This window comes from Aquarana catesbeiana, linkage group LG06 (assembly GCF_042186555.1).
Source record: "Aquarana catesbeiana isolate 2022-GZ linkage group LG06, ASM4218655v1, whole genome shotgun sequence".
Classification (NCBI taxonomy): Eukaryota; Metazoa; Chordata; class Amphibia; order Anura; family Ranidae; genus Aquarana; species Aquarana catesbeiana.
In genome coordinates, this window is record NC_133329.1 from 380,856,245 (window position 1) to 380,878,724 (window position 22,480).

At 41.3% G+C, this 22,480-nt stretch overlaps 1 protein-coding gene across 2 annotated transcripts in view; it reads right to left on the reverse strand.

The window, feature by feature from the left end:
- The window catches only part of THSD7B (thrombospondin type 1 domain containing 7B), an 807,368-nt gene that overhangs the window by 9,150 nt on the left and 775,738 nt on the right, over positions 1-22,480 (reverse strand). For both annotated transcript variants that reach the window (XM_073634254.1, XM_073634253.1), the window contains exon 26: positions 3,208-3,290. In XM_073634254.1, the coding sequence (XP_073490355.1) occupies positions 3,208-3,290 (83 nt within the window). The remainder of the gene's footprint in view (positions 1-3,207; positions 3,291-22,480) is intronic.

The window sequence follows — 22,480 nt, forward strand, 5'->3', positions numbered from 1 at the left end:
AGATAGATAGATAGATAGATAGATAGATAGATAGATAGATAGATAGATAGATAGATATTATGTGATCAGTTTAAGAACTTTTCTTAGTGACCTTTCCATGCGCTTTATTCTTTTTAGTACTCTAGTACATACACTTTAGGGGAGATTTACTAAATTTGGTGCAGATATGCATAGAAATCAACCAGATTCCAGGTTTAATAGTCAAAGCTTGATTGAACAAGCTAAAGTTAGAAGCCGATTGGCTACCATGCACCAGATTCTGAGTGCTCCATTTTTTATAATTTTACCCCTTTGTAATTACTGTATATACACTATATCACCCCTGATTTTCACACCTATATGAGCCTTTTCAAAATACTATTAACATTTATATGCAGATGGCCCCCTCTTTGCAGCTGTGACAGCCTATGTTCTCTTGGGGTGGCTTTCCACAAGATTTTGGAGATATTCTGTGAAATTTGTGTCCATTTAGCCAACAGAACATTTGTGAGGCAAGGTACTGATGTTGGATGAGAAGACCTGGCTTATAATTCATCCCAAAGGTGATTGTTTGAGTTGAGGTCAGTGCTCTGTGCAGGAAACTTGAGTTCCTCCACACCAAACTCATCAAAGCATGTATTTATGGAGGCACAGCCATACTGGAATAGAGAAGGACCTTCCCCAAACTGCTGTTCCAAGGTTGGAAGTGCACAATTGTCTAGATAGAATGTCTTTGTATGTTGTGGTATTAACAGTACCCTTCACTGGAAACACCTGAACGCAATCATTTGGATGGATGACTTCCAGCCACATAGCATATGTACAAGCAGCAACCACATTTGCATAGGACACATACATGATGCCCTTCAATTAGTACAATGATTCTGCTCTGCTGTACCTTCTATCACAATACAACTCTATTGGCAGTGTCCCCGGCCACCTAGCATTGAAAAGTTGAGTGTGAGCAAAGACTACTGTAAAGTTGGGCATACATGGATTGAAATTCCACCGGTTCAGTAGACACCAGGCGAATTTGATCCTTGTATGGGCAGGCTGGTTGTTCACAAGTTAATCTATAGATCAATTTGTGTGCAACCAGCCTGCATTCGCCAGCAGTGATTATCAGTGTATTCTGAGGGGGGAGCCTGCCCACAATCAAAATACCAAGGCTCAGTGGAAGGGATTTCCCCATCCCGCTGGGGAATCAAGTCATTTTCTGTCATTTAACCTGCTGGTTGAATGAAAAAAATGACTCATGGTTGGCCAGCCTAACTCCGGCCATAGATGGTTTGCATCTCGATCCTCAATCCGGCCAACCAGAAGCGGGTGTGAGACCAGTTTTCGGATTGTCCAAAAAGAGAAGTCCTACAACTGGCCGCAGAGGAGGAGGGAGGAAATGGAAGCCACCGCCGCCGTGAGAGCAGAACGGGAGGCAGCCGCCGAGCAGGGGAAGCCGCCAGTGATGGGGTAAGTGCCACCGATTTTACATGCAAATACTTTAACTTTTAGTTTTCATTTTCAGTCAACCAAGAAGACTGAGGGCATCTAGGCTGTGAGAATTATTACTGCAGGAATCAAAGCCAAATGAGGAGGTGAGTATTGCTCTCATCCCTGCCTTTTTTGTTTTTTCTGCTGCACCAATTTTACTTTTTTTTTTTTTCAATTTAGCCCGGAGTTGAATTTTAACCCTTTTGCTTCAAGTGATACTAAAGGCTATTTTTTTTTAAAATACAAAAGTGCTTATTCTTACCAGCTCTCTGCAACAATATTATGCAGAAAGGTTGCTTTCCTCATTTTTTGCTAGTCCCCTGCCAGCACTGTCCTGTTCCCCCTCCTGCTGGTGCCTCCTGTAACAAGCCAGGTGCTAGAGCCAGGCTGTGTGTGTCCATAGACACACACAGCGTGGGTAATCCACACCCCTGCTGCCTCCTTACAGGAGTTTGACTAACAGGAGATGGAGCCTATGGCTCCGCAGCCCTCAGTTTCTTCTGTGTTAGCAGGAAGTAAAGGGTGCTGTGACATGAAGCCAGGTAAGTGTTTGCGGAGGGGGTGGGGAGGAGGGTAGATCATAAAGCGGGTGTTTTTTTTTAATCTTAATGCAATGAATAATGAATGCATTAAGATAAAAATGTTTAGGCTTTAGTACTACTTTCAGCGCTTTGAGCCAAAAACCCAGAACATACGGTGGCGGACCTGGCGGTGTGTCCATGAGGGCACACGGGCGCCGCCCCCTCTATCCTGCCACCCCCTCTATCACCAACAGATAGATATCTATGGCCACCGCTGCTACCCACTATTCAGGCGCCCGGCCCCTTTTCGGGAGCCGGGCGCCTGCATTACAGTGGCGGGGGTGTTTTTGAAGCACCTAATTAAAGCCATAGGCTCTAATAGGCATCAAAAAAAGTGACCTGCGAGCGTCGTTCACTCAGCTGTGTTAGAAAAGCGAATGCATATTCTCTTAACACTAAACCGCCTCTCCGCCAATCAGGTGCTCAGGTCTGTTACCTGTCACCTGATTGGCTGAAAGGACAGGCGCCGCTATTGGACGCCTATCAGGAGGAGAGGACGGGAGATGAGGACGGCAGGAGACGCACAAAGGACCCCGCTCGTCGCTGTCACCCGCTGCCCCACCAAGACAGGGTAAGTGCCGGGCAGGGGGGGGGGGGGGTGTCACACTGGCAGCATTTAATGGGCACTCTGGCAGAATATGATGGGCACACTGGCAGCATTTAATGGGCACTCTGGAAGAATATGATGGGCACACTGGCAGCATTTAATGGGCACTCTGGCAAAATATGATGGGCACAGTGGCAGCGTTTGATGGGCACAGTGGCTGCAAATGATGATTTTTTTTCAAAAATTTTTTACGCCCCTCCCCAAAAATTTTGAGCACCAGCCGCCACTGCAGAACAACCATGAACATAAAGACATCTGACTTTCTTCGACTTTTCTGATCAGCAGATATGTTCCAGGTCAGCAACTTAGAAAATGTCAAAGACAGACAGTCAGCATCATAGCCAGACAACTAAGCTTTACAGAAGGTGGTCTGGCAGACCCCTACAGTTCACATAAAGATAACATTTCACTGCAATGCAATAAAATATCCTCTAGGTGGCAGTGTATCCCTTCAAAACGAAACACCGCCCAAACCTACATTATATGGTGGGTACAGGGATAATGTTTCTGAAATTGTGCTGATTATATAATGTGAGCTTATAAGTAGGTTACCTGCATACAGTAAGAAAATGGTTTTCTGCATGGCGGGTCGCAGTACCGAGCTGCAGCGGGTTGAGAGTTTGGAGAACAGCCACCTAGGAGAAGAAAATATCAAATTGTACAATTATTAGGTTTGCTTTGATCACTCTCGAGTCCGGCTTTTTTGTTCCTTTGTCTTGCTCTCGGTAAGACGTCTCGATAGAGTGGCGGTGGCGAAATCAATAAATTGTCCATTGTACACCGCATTATAAAGTTTTCAGAAACATTTCCACCGTGATAATCATACTACTAACATGGGAAAGCTGAAAAAAATTTGGACTTCAGAAAAATGTCACATTTCGTTTTTTTTTTTTTCATGTATTCCTTAGTCAAAATCTCTATTTCCCCCAATTCAGCTAGTGTAGTCACTGGAAATCCACTCTTATATTCCCAGATTTAAAAAAAAAAAAACAACACGAAAGACACAAATTAATGCAGCTCTGGTTTTTTTTTTTTTTTTTTTTTTTTCAACCACTTCAGCCCCGGAAGGATTTGCCCCCTTCCTGACAAGGCCATTTTTTGCTATTTGGCACTGCGTCGCTTTAACCGACAATTGCAGGGTCGCAAAATTTATGTCCTTTTTTCCCCACAAATAGAGCTTTCTTTTGGTGTTATTTGATCACCTCTGCGGTTTTTATTTTTTGCACTATAAACAAAAAAAACCAAAACAAAAACACAATTTTGAAAAAAAAAAATAAAAATCAATATTTTGTACTTTTTGTTATAATAAATATCCAAAAAAAGTCTTCATTAGTTTAGGCCTATATGTACTCTTCTACATATTTTTGGTAAGAAAAAAAAAAAAAAAAATCGCAATAACCATATATTGATTGCGCAAAAGTTATAGCGTCTACAAAATAGGGATAGAGTTATGTAATTTTTATAAATTTTTTTTCTTTTACTAGTAATGGCGGCGATCTGCGATTTTTATCAGGACTGCAACATTGCAGCGGACAGATCGGACACTTTTGACACTTTTTTTGGGACCACTGACATTCATATAGTGATCAGAGCTAAAAATAGCCACTGATTACTGTATAAATGTCACTGGCAGGGAAGGGGTTAACACTAGGGGGCGATCACACAGATCCCGGTTCTCGCTCTGTCACGAGCGATCGTGTGTGCCCGGTGGTCATGGCGACCACGCCTGCTGTGACGTCTTAAAGGAGTATAACTGCGGCGGCTGGTCGGCTAGCGGTTACTGCAGTTAAACCTGAATATGACTTGGTATTAGCCCCTTGCATTCCTGCATGTAGCAGAACTCAGACTGGAGGAAGGAGACAAGACCAGGAGCCAAGGAGAAAGAAGAGTGCCATTGTGTCATTGCACAGAGCAGCCCCGATCCTCCTCTTCTAGAATCATCTGCCGGCGCTCCTGGCTCCTTCCACCACTGAATGCACCCATAGCAAGCTGCTTGCAATGGGGGCACTTGTGCATGCTCGCTTCCAAGCCGTTCATTGACACACAGAGCGCAGCTCGGTCCCACCCCAGCTTCCTCCAGCTGTGATTAACAGCATCGGGAGCCAATGGCCCGCTGCTGTCTCTGAGCCAATGAGCAGGGAGAGGGCCGTTGCTCTTGAGCACATCACTGGATCAAGATGAGGCTTAGGAAAATATTTAGGGGAGGGGGAGCTGCATGCATAGAATGCTTTAAAGTGCTTTAAAGAGATTCTAAAAGGCAGGAGGTTTTTTTTCTTTTAATCTTAATGCATTCTATGATATGCATTAAGATAAAAAAAGCCTTCTGTGTGCAGCAGCCCTCTCAGCCTCCCTAATACTTACCTGAGCCCCATCTTGATCCAGCGATGTTGCACAAGAGGCTCGGCTGTCCAGGACTCAGCCTCCTCATTGACTGAGACAGCAGCGTGGCGCCATTGGCTCCCGCTGTTGTCAATCAAAGTCAGTGAGCCATTGAGCAGAGAGAGGGGCGGGGCCGAGCCGCAGCTCTGTATCTGAATGGACACACAGAGCAGCGGATCGGGTGTCCCCATAGCAAGCTGCTTGCTGTGGGGGCACTCGGCAGGAGGGAGGGGCCAGAAGCGCCGGTGAAGGACCCGAGAAGAGAAGGATCTGGGCTGCTCTGTGTAAAACCAACTGCACAGAGCAGGTAAGTATAACATGTTTCTTATTTATTTATTTATTTTATTTATTTCAGGTACTTATATAGCGCCGTCATTTTACGCAGTGCTTTACATATACATTGTACATTCACATCAGTCCCTACCCTCAAGGAGCTTACAATCTAAGGTCCCTAACTCACATTCATACATACTATTTATTTAAAAATAAATAAAAAAACGAGACTTTAATATCACTGTAAGGTAAAAAAAATCATTCTGCCCTTAGAACCAATTTGAAGAATAAACAATAGAAAAGAGCACTGGACCAAATGGTAAATAAGTCCAAATAACGAGTCACATATAACGCGGCCATTGTGTTTCAGGGGCCAAATTGCTCCACCTTCACCGTGATTGTAAAGTCTAGTTTTTTTTTTCTATAAAAAAAAAACAAATATGTTATACTTACCTGTTCTGTGTAATGCTTTTGCACAGATCAGCCCAGATCCTCCTCTTCTCGGGTCCCTCTTTGGCGCTCCTGGCCCCTCCCTCCTGTTGAGTGCCTCCACAGCAATACAGATACAGATCCCCCCCCCCCCCCCCTCCGCTGTTAACCCTTTCCCAGCCAGTGTCATTAGTACAGTAACAGTGCACATTTTTTTAGCACTCATCACTGTATTAGTGTCACTGGTCCCCAAAAAAGTGTCAGTTAGGTGTCCAATCTGTCTGCTGCAAAATTGCAGTCCCGCTAAAAAACGCTGATCGCCGTCATTTCTAGTAAAAAATAAATAAATAAAAATAACATAAATCTATCTCCTATTTTCTAGACGCGATAACTTTTGTGCAAACCGATCAATATACGTTTATTGGGATTTTTTTTTTACCAAAAATATTTAGTAGAATACAAATTGGCATAAATTGTTTTTTTTTTTCAAAACTGTCGGTCTTTTGTTGTTTATAGCGCAAAAAATAAAAACTGCACAGGTAATCAAATACCATCAAAAGAAATCTCTATTTGTGGGGAAAAAAAGGACATCAATTTTACTTGGGTACAGCGTTGCATGACCGAGCAAATGTCTGTCAGTTAAAGCAACGCAGCGCAGTATCGCAAAAAAAAAAAAAAAAAAAAATGGCCTAAAGGGCAGCTTTTTTTTTTCATAAATAATGGCATAAATAAATAATGACTGACAACCACAGTCTGCAAACAGGTACACTGGTGGTACACTTCCTACCGGCATTCTGCAGCACACTAGTAATAGAGAGATCAATGAAAAAGCAGATGAAAATCACTTTCTCATTTCCATGACATTTCCCAGATCTGCCGCAGACATCATAAAAGTAAAAGTAAAAAAAAAAAAAAGTCCTTGTGGTGAAATACATTTCGCAGCACCGCTCTGAATGCTGGGGCTCTCCTCCTCCTCAGCAGCGGCCCCTAAGTGACTGACATCACAGGTTGCTAGACGCCAGGCGGCACAGGCGCCAGCAACCAGTGCAGGGAAGACTAGAGGCCAAGCCAGCAACGCAGCTCCTCCCACCTCCTCCCTCCATCTTCTAGAGGCACCAGCATGGTGTGAAGACAGGGTCTCTCTCTTGGTGCCCCTAATGATACTGAAGTGAGAGAGAGAGACTCGGGACTGGAGTCAGTAATATTTTCGGGAGGAGGCAATTGCCCCGTTGCCCCCCCACCCCCTATCTGTCCCTGAGCTCAGCCATTGGCTATCGCTGCTGTCAATCGAATCCAATGATGTGGGCGCCGGGGGGGCGTGGCTGAGTCCTGCTGTCTATGTCAACAGATGCAGCAGCAGGACACGGGAGTCCCGTAGGACAGCGTTTCTTCGACCGAGCACTCGAGAAGAGGAGGAGCCAGGAGCACCCAGGAGGGACCCCAGAAGAGGAGGATCAGGAGCCATTCTGTGCAAAACCAACTGCACAGCGGAAGTATGACATGTTTTTTTTTTGTTTTTTTTGTTTTTATTATAAACCTGGACCTTTACAACCTCTTTAATTGAGCAAGCTGAAGTTAGAAGCTGATTGGCTACCATGCACAGCTGCACCCGATTTTGCACTCTCCAGTTTTAGTAAATCAACCCCAATGCTTTGCAGTCATATAGCAATTATGGGCACAAAACAAGCATTTGCAAATTATTTATGAAACATTTGACAGGTAAGACGGGTCCTACAGTATGTATTTGTTTTTCATCTGTGTATTTCTTTGCTTGGCTGCAGTTGCATGTAAATATATTCTTCTGCTATTATTTGCATATAACGGATGTTAAAGCATAACCTAACTGGAAGAAAAAAAACTGGATATATAGACAGTCAAACCAGCTGTCAACAAAAACCTGCTGAATACATTACTGCATTCCCATTATTATTATTATTATTATTATTATACAGGATTTGTATAGCGCCAACAGTTTACGTAGCGCTTTACAACATGGGGGCAGACAGTACCATTACAATACAATTTAATACAGTAGGAATCAAATGATCCTGTTCGTTAGAGTGTACAATCTAAGAGAATATTAATAATGATTTATTATTCAATAAACGGTACACCTAGGTATATTAGCCACCCTATACTTAGTATACCACCACTGCGCCTCGGTGAGTCAACCTAAATAATGATAATTATTGGTTGGTATAATCTCCCTATAGCTGCCACTTAGTAAGTACAATCTGTCCAAAAGGTGTTTAAATTAATAACGTGAAAAATGGTGCATTACACCCTACGTGAAAATTTAAAACGTGGCGCTCTCTCCAGAAAAAATATATATGTATATATATTTTATATATATTCCCACTTTTTAAAGTAGGTGACCTAATCTAATGAACACACCAGTGTATAAAAAATAAATAATGTATACACCTAAAGTAATAAACCAAATGAAATAAAAACACCATATAAAATACAGTACATAAAGTGACTCAGTGTTGTTATTACTTATGATCCATTGTGTTAATCCCTACACAATCGTGGAATGTACACAGTATATAAAATAATATTAAAAATAAATAATTAATTAGATGTCACACAGTGATTGTGTAGTTGACAAAAAATCTGTAAAATATATTCTTATACAAATATTCTATAAAAATTAACTCTTGTGCAAAAATGTCCGTGATCGTGATCAAAAACATCAACTGTGCCACTGCAAGTCCTCTATCTTCATGAAGTGTATTAATCCTTCCACCACACCTATGTGTCCAGTGCTCCCTCTCCCAATAGACAGTTTCTCACCAGCTCCTTATGCCTCCACTCTCGTGTGAGGCTATAAAGCATAAACGTTCCCAGGCTGCCAGTAAGGGATAAGTGTAATCCATCCAGGGATGCGCTCCATATAAAAATGAAAGAGAACTCCCAATAGTGTGATACCGTAAACTTTTAATAACACACTCTTCAAAATACACTCCAAGAAAATCACTCACATTGTAAAACCAATAAAACAGCACAGCTATCCCATGATTAAGCTACAGGTGTAGCGAAACATGTCGGGGACGTGGCCGAGCGAAGGATAAAACACTAAGTACTAGTGACGGGAGGAAGCAAGTTCTGAAGTTAACCTATTGGGAAAAACGGTGGGGCCATTGGACAGGCAAGCGAGGAGAGGGTGAGAAAGACTTCTTGCACGCCAGCTGTGGCAGGGTCCGCCGTGACCGCATACCCCCTAGGAAAACTGCTTCAGATTGCTGTGTTGGTATTGCTGTTTACGGATTGCTGTGGAATTTGCTGTGCTGTTTTATTGGTTTTACAATGTGAGTGATTTTCTTGGAGTGTATTTTGAAGAGTGTGTTATTAAAAGTTTACGGTATCACACTATTGGGAGTTCTCTTTCATTTTTATATGGAGCGCATCCCTGGATGGATTACACTTATCCCTTACTGGCAGCCTGGGAACGTTTATGCTTTATAGCCTCACACGAGAGTGGAGGCATAAGGAGCTGGTGAGAAACTGTCTATTGGGAGAGGGAGCACTGGACACATAGGTGTGGTGGAAGGATTAATACACTTCATGAAGATAGAGGACTTGCAGTGGCACAGTTGATGTTTTTGATCACGATCACGGACATTTTTGCACAAGAGTTAATTTTTATAGAATATTTGTATAAGAATATATTTTACAGATTTTTTGTCAACTACACAATCACTGTGTGACATCTAATTAATTATTTATTTTTAATATTATTTTATATACTGTGTACATTCCACGATTGTGTAGGGATTAACACAATGGATCATAAGTAATAACAACACTGAGTCACTTTATGTACTGTATTGTATATGGTGTTTTTATTTTATTTCATTTGGTTTATTACTTTAGGTGTATACATTATTTATTTTTTATACACTGGTGTGTTCATTAGATTAGGTCACCTACTTTAAAAAGTGGGAATATATATAAAATATATATACATATATATTTTTTCTGGAGAGAGCGCCACGTTTTAAATTTTCACGTAGGGTGTAATGCACCATTTTTCACGTTATTAATTTAAACACCTTTTGGAATGATTTATTATTACATTAAAGTATAATTCAATATATTAATGCATTGCCAATAATTGTATTAATATTGTATTATTAAACAATTATTAAAATATTATTAATGGATTATTGATTATGTTACTGCATTGCCATAATTAATATTATCATATCAAATTATTTTTGATTACTTATTACACTGTTATATTATTATTAATAAAGTATTATTGAATACATTATTGTGTTGCCATTATTATTGTTAGGCTCCTTTCACACTGATGGACCGATCAGGTCTGCCTGTCAGTTTTTCAGGTGGACCTTACTGAACCATTCATTGCTCTCACCCGCCGACACCCGATCCTGTCTGCTAAAAACAGGCGGATGGGGGATTCGTTCCCCATTCATCCAGAAGATCGGATGACAGTCGGATAGAAATGGACAGGCGGTTAGTTTCCATCAGACAGCTGGCGCAGCTCTGCATAGAAACCAATCAGCTTCCAGGCTTTATTGTCAAAGCTCAAAGTGTTTGTAATCCTAAATAAAAATAAAAAAGTGATCTTCTGTTCCCTTATAGCAGGTTAAACAGCACAGTGCTTGTGCTGTCTAACCTGTCCCTCTCTAATCTGTAAAAAATCTGGATGAACCTGCCAATTTCTTGTCCCCTTCTGTGTCCTGATCACGATAATCATGGCTGCTGAGCCCTGACTACTGTGGTCAGTTAGCGTGCCTCCCCCATCCGCAGCTTACCTCTGTCCTCTTCTCCCCCCTCCCTCCCTCCCTCCCTCTCTGCCTGTCAGCTCCATATCTGTGTCTCGCCCCCCCCCCTCTGCCTGTCAGCTCCATGTCTGTGTATCGCTCCCCCTGCCCCTATCATTGGTTAAAAAAAGTTTAACAAATTGTCACTGGCAGCCCCTCTGCTTTATCCAGGGATAATGCACCGTATAAGTGTTTTTTTTGTATAGACAAAGACTCTAAATACCTTTTTTGCAGCTACATTCAGGCCGGTCACGTGTAGGGCTGAAACAACTATTATACTATTATTATTAAATCAATCGATTACTATTTTCATAATCAATTAATCGCCCAGTAACATAACAGGGTTAAAAAAACTAAAATGAGCCCTTTATAATACAAAAAGAGCAAATAATCTCTACTGTAACTATACTTTTTTCAGCCGCTGCATATTTGGAAAGGGTCAGGGGCTTTTTTTTTAACACAAAACAGAGCTTTTTTGGATCAATATACTAATATACTTCAATGGAGAAGCTCCAGAAAAACATGTAATGCGTTTTTGCAGCAATTTGTGTTTTTTAATCTGCCCAACAACAAATTGTCCAAAAAAAATGCAAAATCATGTGCGCAAAAAATCAAAACGCACAGCAAAAAGCACTGCAGAAACAGATCAAAAGCAAACTGCATAGGTGTGTACTGAGCCTTATGCTGGCCACACGGATCAATTTTCAGACGAGAATGTTCATACGAAAAATCTTTGTCGCTGAATGAAAGAATTTTTCATTTCATTACATTTTCACTTGTTTTTAACAGTCTGTTTTTAAAATGAATTTAACTTCTGAACGAAAACCACATACACTGTCTGAAAATTCCTTTGACCAAGAAGTTTTCTATTATTTCCAAATGTTCCCATCACTGTGGATGAAAATGAATGTCGACTTGACTCTACTAACGATTAGAAAATTGAACGAACATTCTTAAAATGACATTTTTTTGAAGGAAGATATTGTTTGTTTGTTTTATGAAAATAAAAAAAAAAATGATCTCTGAGTCTGATGATATTTACCAGGTTCACCATTTAATATACTGTTAGAGGATATATACTGTATATACTATCTCTCCTCTAATAGTATATATACAGTATATCTCCTCTAATAGTATATACAGTATATCTCTTCTGTCTGTTATTCTCAGAGTAGATTAGAGATTTTGCTCCCTAACCATATAGTTGGTTATTTACATTTACTACTGCATAGAGATATTTCAGAATAAATTGCCTTTTTTTTAAACTTTACATATTAACTAAATTATACACCACACTTTTTTTAAAGGTTATTAACCGATTAATCGATTAATCAAAATAATAATCGGCCAACTAATCGATTATGAAAATAATCGTTAGTTGCAGCCCTAGTCACGTGACTCCCGGCCGCTCTGCTACTCCGATCCAGGGCTACAGCGGGAGGGGCCGAGCGACCAAGCGACCGGCCTGAGTGTAGCTGCAAAAAGTATTTAGAGGCTTCTTTTATAAAAAAACAATAGAGTGCATTATCCCTGGATAAAACAGAGGGGCTGCCATTGAAAGGGGTTTGAAAGGTAACAACCACTTTAATTAAATAAGCTGAGGTTAGAAGCTCATTGGCTACTATGCACAGCTGCACCAGATTTTGTACTCTCCAGTTTTACTAAACCAACCCCTATTGTTGCTTTAAGCAGCTTGTTATAAGTTTGCTAATATATCAAGTATTTACTCAAACTCAGCCCAGTTACTTGTAGCACACTGATGCTTAGGCAGGGCTGCTTTTAAATTTAGTTGCCAGACGATAGTTGCCTTGGCCAATTGTTAGGAGATCAATTGATTTCCCCCTAATTCTGGACTTGCTGCACTTTTCTCTTCTGTCACTAGGTGGCACTGTAGCTGGTGACATTGGATAAGACAAGGGCATAGCAAGGGCAGATTAGGAATGACTAGGGTGTCTCAGCCAATGGGCAGGGATTTTCTTGGTCCCTTGGCCTGCTGGGAGAACCTATTTATTTGGTTGGAGTCAGGTGATGGGGGTTCTGTGCCACCTGGGCGGCTGTCTGGGTGGACGTGTGTCATGCTGCCCCGGGCTGCTAGGCCGTAAGCCTGAGGCCTACCCTAGGGACATCTGGCTGCTAGGCTGTCTGAGGGCCTATCCAGAAGCAGGAGCGCAGCCGTAGGGTTGGGACTGCGGGTTTGTAGTCCAACCAGAATTAACAGTTGTGGTCGAAGCTAGAGGGGAAGCTGTCGCCAGTAAGGGACCATCCACCTTCTTACCGGAGACCACTGTGAGTAAGCTGAGGCCAGTACCACAGCAGACTTCTCACAAGCCGCGGATGGTGAAGAAGTGGCAAAACTTCAGCAAGTGCCAATCAGGGACCCAGCGGGACAGCAGAGGTAATGCTTGCAGAGCATCAGTGCCAAGCCAGGGACCTAGCGTGTCAGCAGGGGTGGCGCTTGAAGAGTATCTGTGAGTGCCAAGCCAGGGACCCAGCAGGGAAGCGGGGGCGACGCTTGAGGAAGATAATGAGTGCTAACAGTGAACGAGCTCAGGGGATCCAGTGGCTATTGGATTTGAAGTCTAGTGAGAGAGACTGGGAGCTCATTGAGTGAAGACCCACAGCGAGTGATTGTGGAGTAAGCTGAGAACTGTTCGTGTTGCAAATAGTTGGATACAATTACAGTTAGTAACTTCTACAAGATTGTTGCCATAGGAGACAGCGTTCTACCCAGGGCCGTCTTTAATTTTGATTGGGCCCTGGGCAAACATTTTCTTGGGGCCCCCCCTCCATTCTGAGACATACAAAAAATAGCAGGTAGACTCAAAATCAGTTTACTGCAGCAGATCACGCAGCGATTGCAATTGTTTGCCAGAGGTTACAGCCTATCATTACTGCTCAATGGCTGGTTTCTAGAGGTTACAAAACATAATTTCTGCTTGCCGATTGGTTGCTAGAGGTTAATGTACATTATTAGCGCTCACTAATTGGTTGCTAGGGGTTACAGCACATCATTAGCACTTACTGATTGGTTGCTAGAGATTAAAGCAGATCACTACTGTTTGCTGATTGGTTGCTAGAGGTTCATGCACATCATTACCTCTCACTGAGCAGTGGAGCAATCCCAAATAATTGAGCAAGTAAAGGGGCACATTAATACACATACTACAGGAGAGGTTCAGAGACTGCGGACATACTGCAGAAGACAATCAGGGACTGAGGACATACTGCAAGAGATTACCAGTGACTGCGGACATACTGCAGGAGACACTCAGAGACTGCGGACATACTGCAGGAGACACTCAGAGACTGCGGACATACTGCAGGAGACAATCAGAGACTGTGGACATACTGCAGGAGACAATCAGGGACTGCGGACATACTGCAGGAGACAATCAGAGACTGTGGACATACTGCAGGAGATTACCAGAGACTGCAGACATTATACAGGAGATGGTCAGAGAACTTTAAGCAACGCACAGCTTTACAGTTGAATAACACAGCTCAGGGTTTAAACAGTCAGGCATTTTATGGTTGTAAGGACATACCTGGCCAGCCAAACTCACTACATACATTCAAGACTGGGCTTCCACTCTCTGCTCTCACTAAAGCAGCTGGGAGCTCCACTGATGCTTTGTTGGATGGGCCCTGGGCCCACATCACCCGTGAATTGGGGCCCCGATGACAGCTTTGCAGAGCGCACAGAGGACACGGGAGGATGTATTCCTCGCTAGCCAGCTGAGAGGGGCGGGGTCGGGAGCTCCACTGACGCTCTGACCCCGCCCACGTGCAGCCTGTGTACTGGGAATAGAGCGCCTGTAGTGAGAGCCAGTGATCGGAGTGGGAGTGTCATTGGAGCTGCCGGCCCCGCCCCCGGACCTCTGTATTCACCAGCCAGTATAGAGGGGGCGGGGCCGGGAGCTCCAATGACACTCGCACTCCGATCACTGGCTCTCACTACAGGCGCTCTATTCCCAGTACACAGGCTGCACGTGGGCGGGGTCAGAGCATCAGTGGAGCTCCCGGCCCCGCCCCTCTCAGCTGGCTAGCGAGGAATACATCCTCCCGTGTCCTCTGTGCACTCTGCAAAGCTGTGATCGGGGCCCCAATTCACGGCTAGCGCGAGCCCCCCAACAAAGATTGGGCCCAGGGCAAGTGCCCCATTTGCCCTGCGCTAAAGACGGCCCTGGTTCTACCTATACAGAAGTGGTGTCCGGCTGGAGGCCTTCTCCTGTACGGCTGTCTGTCTATAGAAGTCTCGTAGTCTGACAATTAACATCGTATCTATCTAAGGGTGTCCTGGCCCTAACCCCACAGTTCTGTTTAAAAGACAATAAATCTCTTTGCATTCAAAAAGTGTCTGGCGCCCAACCTTTTCATCTTGCATTACACTCGCCATGCCTTGTAACCCACTCTACACAGAAGGATGTCAGCTGTCCCTGACGCTGGAGGTCACAATTAGGGACAGGACTTTGCTACTTACTGAACATCACATATCAACAGAAAATCTTATTTTTGTATCAAAACCTTGTTCCAGTTGAACATGGATCTTTTGTTAAACTTTAGACATCATTAGAACTGTGGCAGTTTTCTGATCTTTTGTTTGTAAGATGTCCATAGATCACGTTGTATGGTCAGATCCCGCTAACGTTTCAAGCCAACCTGTCAACCTTTATGTGCTTTTAAAAGTTGAGAGTTCCCCATGTGGTGGCTGCTATCACCTTTATCCACCAGAACAGTCTCCTCTTATTCTGGGCACACTGCCACTTCGTGCTTCAGCTGTTCCAGCTTTAAATAAATTTGTCAGAAACCTGGACAATGCACGCTGAGCAGACAGGGAAAATGCATAATCAGGTTATTTTTCAGTGAAAACCGCATGTCGGAATGGTCAGATAATCCCAAAATATAAGCAACTGGAGTTATTTACAGAACTTGATTTTCCTGTAAAAGTCATGCTTGGCCCCGTCCTCTTTTACTTCTTAGTAGCCTCCTGATGGCTCAGTGAGTATCTCTATCAATTAAAATGCCAATAGCGGAGGTGTGAGAGGACGTTACAAAACGTCAGGTATTCTAGTATAGTAAACACAATTAAATCTGTTTTCTCATGTTACACAATAACCGAAATTTGCTTTCTAGTAAAGTAAAAAATACCTTTAATTAGTTGTAATAACTATAATTATAAGTGAAAAAATATATTATGATAATTAAATAATAAATATAACAGTGAATACTGCTAGCGGCTATAGTCGGTGGCAATAATCACATGCTAAAAATCTAACATGCTGGTTGTCGATCGACTTGGGTACAATCAGTCTGCCCATAGATTGCTGGAATCTGGGCTGGTGCCTACTGAACCGGCCAAGATTCGATCCATATATGGCTGGCTTTAGTCTTTATTTCACGTTCTCCTGCCATAAAATAAACAATAGCTTACACATTTCAGCCTCAGTGGGCCTTTATCATAGCTCAGTTACTACAGCAATAAAGCACCCTCCCTTTTCACTTGGAAACAGGAGGGGGTCTGTAATTAGTAGCATAAACACAAACTAATTAAAATCAATTACCACTTATGTTCATTACATTTGCAAAACTTTCAGCCAGGACTTGGATTTTAAAAAGTTTAAAGTGATCCTGTATGAGGAAAAGATAACTAAGAAAAGCCTAATTTTGACAGGAGGTACCCCAAGGTTATTGCACTTATCCTGTCTGTGGTTTGCAGAGCCTCCCAAAATTGTTATTCAAATCTCACAGTGAAGATGATTTACTAAAATTTGAGAGTGCAAAATCTGGTGCAGCTCTGCATGGTATGCAAAATAAAACCAAAGAAAATTCCCAGCTCAAATTGCCAGCCAGTCTGTAACCAATCAAATCATCCAGTCTACTAGGAAAGCCTCCATAGAAGAAGCCGTTAGCACACCCCAGACGATGTCCAAGGAGACGAAACGCGTCGGACAGGACTCCACTGCCGCTATTTGTTTTTAGAAAAAACGCTGTTTTTATCTGCTAAATGTAAGTTTTCTAACTTCATTAAATTTTATTGCATAACCAAATGTCATTACGCTATGTAGCCCCTTTTTGTTCTCCCCACTTCATTCCATCTACTGCACCTACGCTCATTCGGCTACCATCCCTCATGAGACACACCTGTACAGTCACCCACCATCCTGAGGACAGCCGGGCATTCTCGTTTGAGCCTTCTGAGGATTCCAGTGTCCAGTCTCATTTTGTTGTTCACACAACACAAGCCAGTTTGACTCAGTGAGCATACGTTTTTGTGGGTTCAAACATTCTGGTAAGCCTCATTGCTTTTGGTGGTGGTACTTTTCACTTCAACTACACACCCTGCTCACCGTTGTGATTTTTTTGAATATATTTCACATGGAACTTTGAACCACCCTTTGAGCAACTTTCCACTTCAACTTTTTCTGGACTATTATCACCAGTTTCAGTGTTTAATAATTTTATTGTTATAAGTGATCATTGGGGTCTAGTACCCTCTGTCTGTTATCCGTGTTGAATCACGTTTTACACACAAGCACTACACTATTTGTATTTATGAACATCATACCCGCTGGCAACCTTCCTTTCCAAGGGTTTAAAAGAGTAGAAGCTTGTCAAAGTCCTCCATATCTGGTGATGGACAGCAGAGTCTTAGACATCTGGTTACCAGATCGCAGCTGCAGCGCAGCAATTGCAACACTGTAGAACTGAAAGAACTGTAAAATACAAAGTTCATATCATCCTCCTGGCTATTGCAGCTCACAAGTCATAAGCGTGCAGGCACATGACCACCATGGTAGATGGAACTTTACAGACAGTTCAGGCATTTGACCATCAGGGCAGATAAAACAATTCAGGTACTTGACCGTGATAGTGGATGGAACAGTTCAGGTAACTGACCACCAAAGCAGGTGGCACCAACAGTTTAGCTGCTAATCAGTGGATAAGTCTTCGTAGATGATTGCTGCTGTCAAAAGCGTTTGTCTCCTTTCTCCAATATGCTCGTGCTTAACGTCAAGGCAGGTGTATTAGTATTACCAAGACTGTCAGTCCAACATTCCATAACTAACAACAAGGCCCAGATAGTCCATCATAGATTTCTGAACAGTTAAATCCATGATCCCTAGTGACCTGGCCTAACACTAAAAGGAAAAACTCAGCTTTTTCATTAAGGCTGAAATATTGGTACAGGAACAACACCACCCATCTCCCACCTGATCTCCACCTTACTTTGTATCTAAACTAAACAATGTCCAAACATAGGCCCAACTTCAAATTCCTTTTAGTGTATGCGTTTCCTCTGTGAACTCCAGTCTCCTCCCACACTCTAAAGATATTCTGGCAGGATAACTGGCTCTTGTCTACATTGACCCCTGTATGTGCGTACATAATACCCATGCATATATGTCACCATACACAACATGCCAATCCCAAAACCAAGCAATCAGGGAGGATTGAGGAAAACCAAACCTGGGAATCTAATTTCATACTCTCTTGTTTTCACAAATCAAACACCCCATTTCTGGCACCAAGTATTTTGTCACTTTTTTGGGGGTTGTGTTCAACATGTGCAAAGAGAGATCACACAAATACTTATAATAAAATGTTATTAAAAGTAATGACAGATAAAGATAAAGAAAATATAACTAGAATACTTAACTAAAGATGCTGTGTCTGCCATGGGTCCCTCCAATTATAATTGGCATGGGACAGGTAAACAGATCATACGATTGCATGGTTGCAAGCTCTAGTTTGAGACTTATTCCTGTTTACGAATTCCCTGTTGTAAGCTGCAAAATGTTTACTGATAGCAAAATGGTTCTAACCATCTTTAAATATCGTTAGTTGAGGTATGGTTTCCTTTTTCCATCTATCATATGAGCATGTTATATTAATATCATTAATATTTGTTTTTATATTCTTATTTTTTTTAGTATATCTATATATTTTTTTTTTATTTTGTATTCCATTATGCAAAATGTTATGCTAAAGTGGATTTTCTACCATCATTACTGATTTTGCATAGGAAAACACGGAAAGAGGATCGCAATTAATGAGTACCATGCTTTAAGGTAGTCAGTGTGTTGTTTTTGCTGCACACACATTATATATATATATATATATATATATATATATATATATATATATGCGGTTCTGGTAACCATGGTAATTTAACCAATCTCAAATTACTCTTCTTATTCCTATGGAAAGTCCGTTTTTAGGTTTGTACTTTTCTGAAATTCTCTATTGCTATATTGTGAATTTTAAATGAAGTGTTTCTAGTTTAATTGCACGGTTCCTATGGTAACCGCACACACATATATCCCAACGATTGTCACCCAGCCTCCAGCCCTCGAGAAAGTCACGTGTCAGTGATGCAACGTGTCATGAGGAGGCGGGTGGCATCACCTCTGGTTACTGCTGAGACCTGAAGTTCAATTTTGATAACGCTGTATCATCGTGTGACCCCTTGGTCACAATCTACTTCACGCATTGCCATAATTTTAACTGTAAGTGACTACATTGTTTAAATAAAATTTTTTTTTTATACTACACTATGAAGATCCTTACTTTTATTCCATTAGTGCATATGTGGATATTAATAAATTTATCAGGAGTCTTAGCATAAAAAAATACATGATCAGTAATCCATTAGAAAGAAGAGGAAAAACTACACCAGAGAATAATGGAATTGTATTCAGCAACCTGAAGAATAAATCTCTTTTTAACCCACCCGCTGGGAAAGATGGACACATTGAAGTTTTTAAAAGAATGATTTTAAGAGACCTACAAGAATTAAAAGTGAAAAATGTGTGGGATTCAAGAAGTATAAAGAACGGTATAAAAAAATTAGAGACAAGAAATGATATTGTAATCAGGCAGGCCGACAGGAGCCATTGTCAGGCAATGGCAGGAGCCATTGTCATCCAATCCAAGGATGACTATAATGAAGAGCTGAATAGACAAGTTAATGATAAGGATACCTACCAGCTATTATTAAGTAACCCAACGTTAAGATACAAAAAAGAATTGGCAAAGGTTATACAGAAAGGAGTAGATAAAGGCCTCCTAAATAAAAAAGAAGCTCTATACCTACAGCCGAAAACTTGCAAGATACCTGTAATCTATATGCTACCAAAGATTCACAAGGATAAGTGTAAACCCCCAGGGAGACCTATAGTGAATGGTATCAACTCGGTAGGTGCAAGAATTGGTGAATACATTGACTGGTTCTTACAGCCAGTAGTGAAGATGACGAAATCATACCTGAGAGACACTAAACATCTTATTCAACTCCTCAATGATGTTACCTTGAGTGATGGCCCTATATATCTGGCAACGGCCGATGTCTCGTCTCTGTACACAATCATCAATCACGATGAAGCCATACAGGCAACCAAATGGGCCTTGAGAAAGTTCAGTAGTTTGAAATGTAAACAGAGAAGATTCCTACTAGATTGCCTGAAATATAGTTTTGATTCCAACCACTTCTGGCATAATAATAATTACTACAAGCAAATATGTGGAATCGCGATGGGCGCTTAATACGCCCCCAGTGTGGCTAACTTGTACATGTCAGAGTGGGAAGAAGAAGAACTTTACAGTAATCGACCACATCAGCTGTTAGTGTTTAAACGTTTTATTGATGATATTTTTATTATCTGGAGTGGACATAGAGAAAGCCTTATTGACTTTTGTTTTTATCTTAATACTAATAACAAAAACATAAAATTGACCTGGGAGATCAGCGACGAGAAAATACATTTTTTAGATCTCGAAATTAAGAAAGAAGGAATAAAGCTATGCACCCAGACGTATTTTAAAGCAGTGGACAGGAATAGTTTTTTACCTTTAGATAGTTGTCACCACTGTGGTTGGGCAACATACCTAAGGGCCAGTTGGTAAGACTAAGGCAAAATTGTACTAAGAAAGAAAGCTTTTTGGAACAGGCCAAAATGATCGGAGAAAGGTTTATCCAGAAAGGATATGATGCCAAATTTATTGAAGAAAGAATTAATGATGTCACACTAATGGATTGAGAAAAACTAGTACAGGATGGGGAAAAAAATCCAATTCAGCAAGATAATGTACCCATCATTATGGACTATAACATCCAATACAAACAAATTGAAAAAATTGTTAAAAAATATTGGGACATCATTAAAACGGATCGACATCTAGGCCCTATTCTATCGAATACACCAAAATTTGTGTATAGGAGGGCCCCGACATTAAGGGATCCAATACATTGGCAGAACCAAGAGGGCATTGTGGATTAGACTAAAAGAGCATGTACGGAATATTAAAAAAAGCTTTGACAAGCATAGTCTATCCAAACACTACACAGAACATCACAATAGTGACCCTTCATCACTGAGAGTATGTGGAATTGAAAAGTACAAACCCCATTGGAGGGGCGATAATAAAATTATTAGAATCAGTCAGGCAGAATCCAGATGGATCCATGAATTACAGACTTTATCGCCTTTAGGACACAGCGTGGAATTTCATTTAAACTGTTTTATCTCCAATTTTTAATGGTACTAGAGCATTATTCACATTTAGATTTAATATGTATGTAGCGAAAATTTGGAGATTTTTTATTTAAATTTTAATAAGTGTGTTTTTCTATTTCTTGATCCAATTTTTACTACTTTTTTATATTAACTTCCATATCAGATTAATAGATATAATTAAAAAAAAAAAAAATTTTTTTGCCTTGGGTATATTGTCCCTATTAAGGTACCGTATATTAGGTAATTATTTTTATAATTTTATATGTTGTATAAAGAATTATGTGTATTCCATTTTAGCCCAGATGAGAGGACTTTCTTTACTTTCAAATTATTTTTCATGTGCCTAGAATAACTTCTGTGTACCTGGGTTTGATTATATGAGCTGGTCATTGGCATTGCTATGTTCTGGGAAATTGACCAGGGTTCTGGATATATAAATGATTTTTTCCAGTTCCCTTTTATGTCTCCAATAATATAGGATTGTGGTAGATATTTTAAGTCACCACTAGATGGCGATGGTGGTGCAATGGTTGCAGGAATTATTAATGCTTATTGCAGGAATTTTTAATGCTAGTCTTTTTATATTGAATAATATTTTTTATATATATTTTTAATTTTAATTTATTGAGAGGAGATTAGGTTTACTGATCATGTATTTATGAGCATGTATTAATGAATCATCTACACCTTCCACCTAGCGCGGTATCATGCACGGAGGATTGTTTTTAATTGTTTGTTTAGCCGTTGCCATGTCAGCGGCGCGCATTTAAATTGGCTAGCTGGCACCGGACTACCCATCCCTTTGATAAAGTCATGTGGTGTGACGCAACGCGTCAGGGTAGGAGGAGCCAGGTGCCGACGCTTCTCGGGGAAGGCCGAACCCGGAAGCTCAACACAATATTCACTGCTCGCTGTTTACTTGAATGTAAGGTATTACGTTTTTTCTTAATAAAACTTACTTTAAACCACTACACTATGGGACCTCTCCTTTTTTCCTAACTACCATTGCTGGGATTGCTGTGAGTGGCAGGAGGAGAGATGGAGAGCCAGATCCACAGACACCGTTCCAGGAAACCCATCCTCTCTACCCTAAGACTGTCTATCTGCCCTACTTGGCCCATTGGGGGCCGCTACTGGAGGTGAGAGGCTGGGGGAAACACTTGGTGTGTGCACCAGAATCTAAATAGAAGAACAGCACCAGTCACCATATATCTGCACTTTATTTAAAGACTGCTTGTGTGGACACCACTTATCACAGTTGCACGCTATATATAATTTTTGTGGACTGGATTGCACTATTGTCACTTTGGGATGACACCTTTGTACTCTGGATGTTGGGTGTCTGTCTACATTTTTTATTGCAGTAATGCGTTTATGATGTTATGATTGCACAATCATCACTGTTTGTTTTTGTTTGATTAAGCTATTGTGGATCTA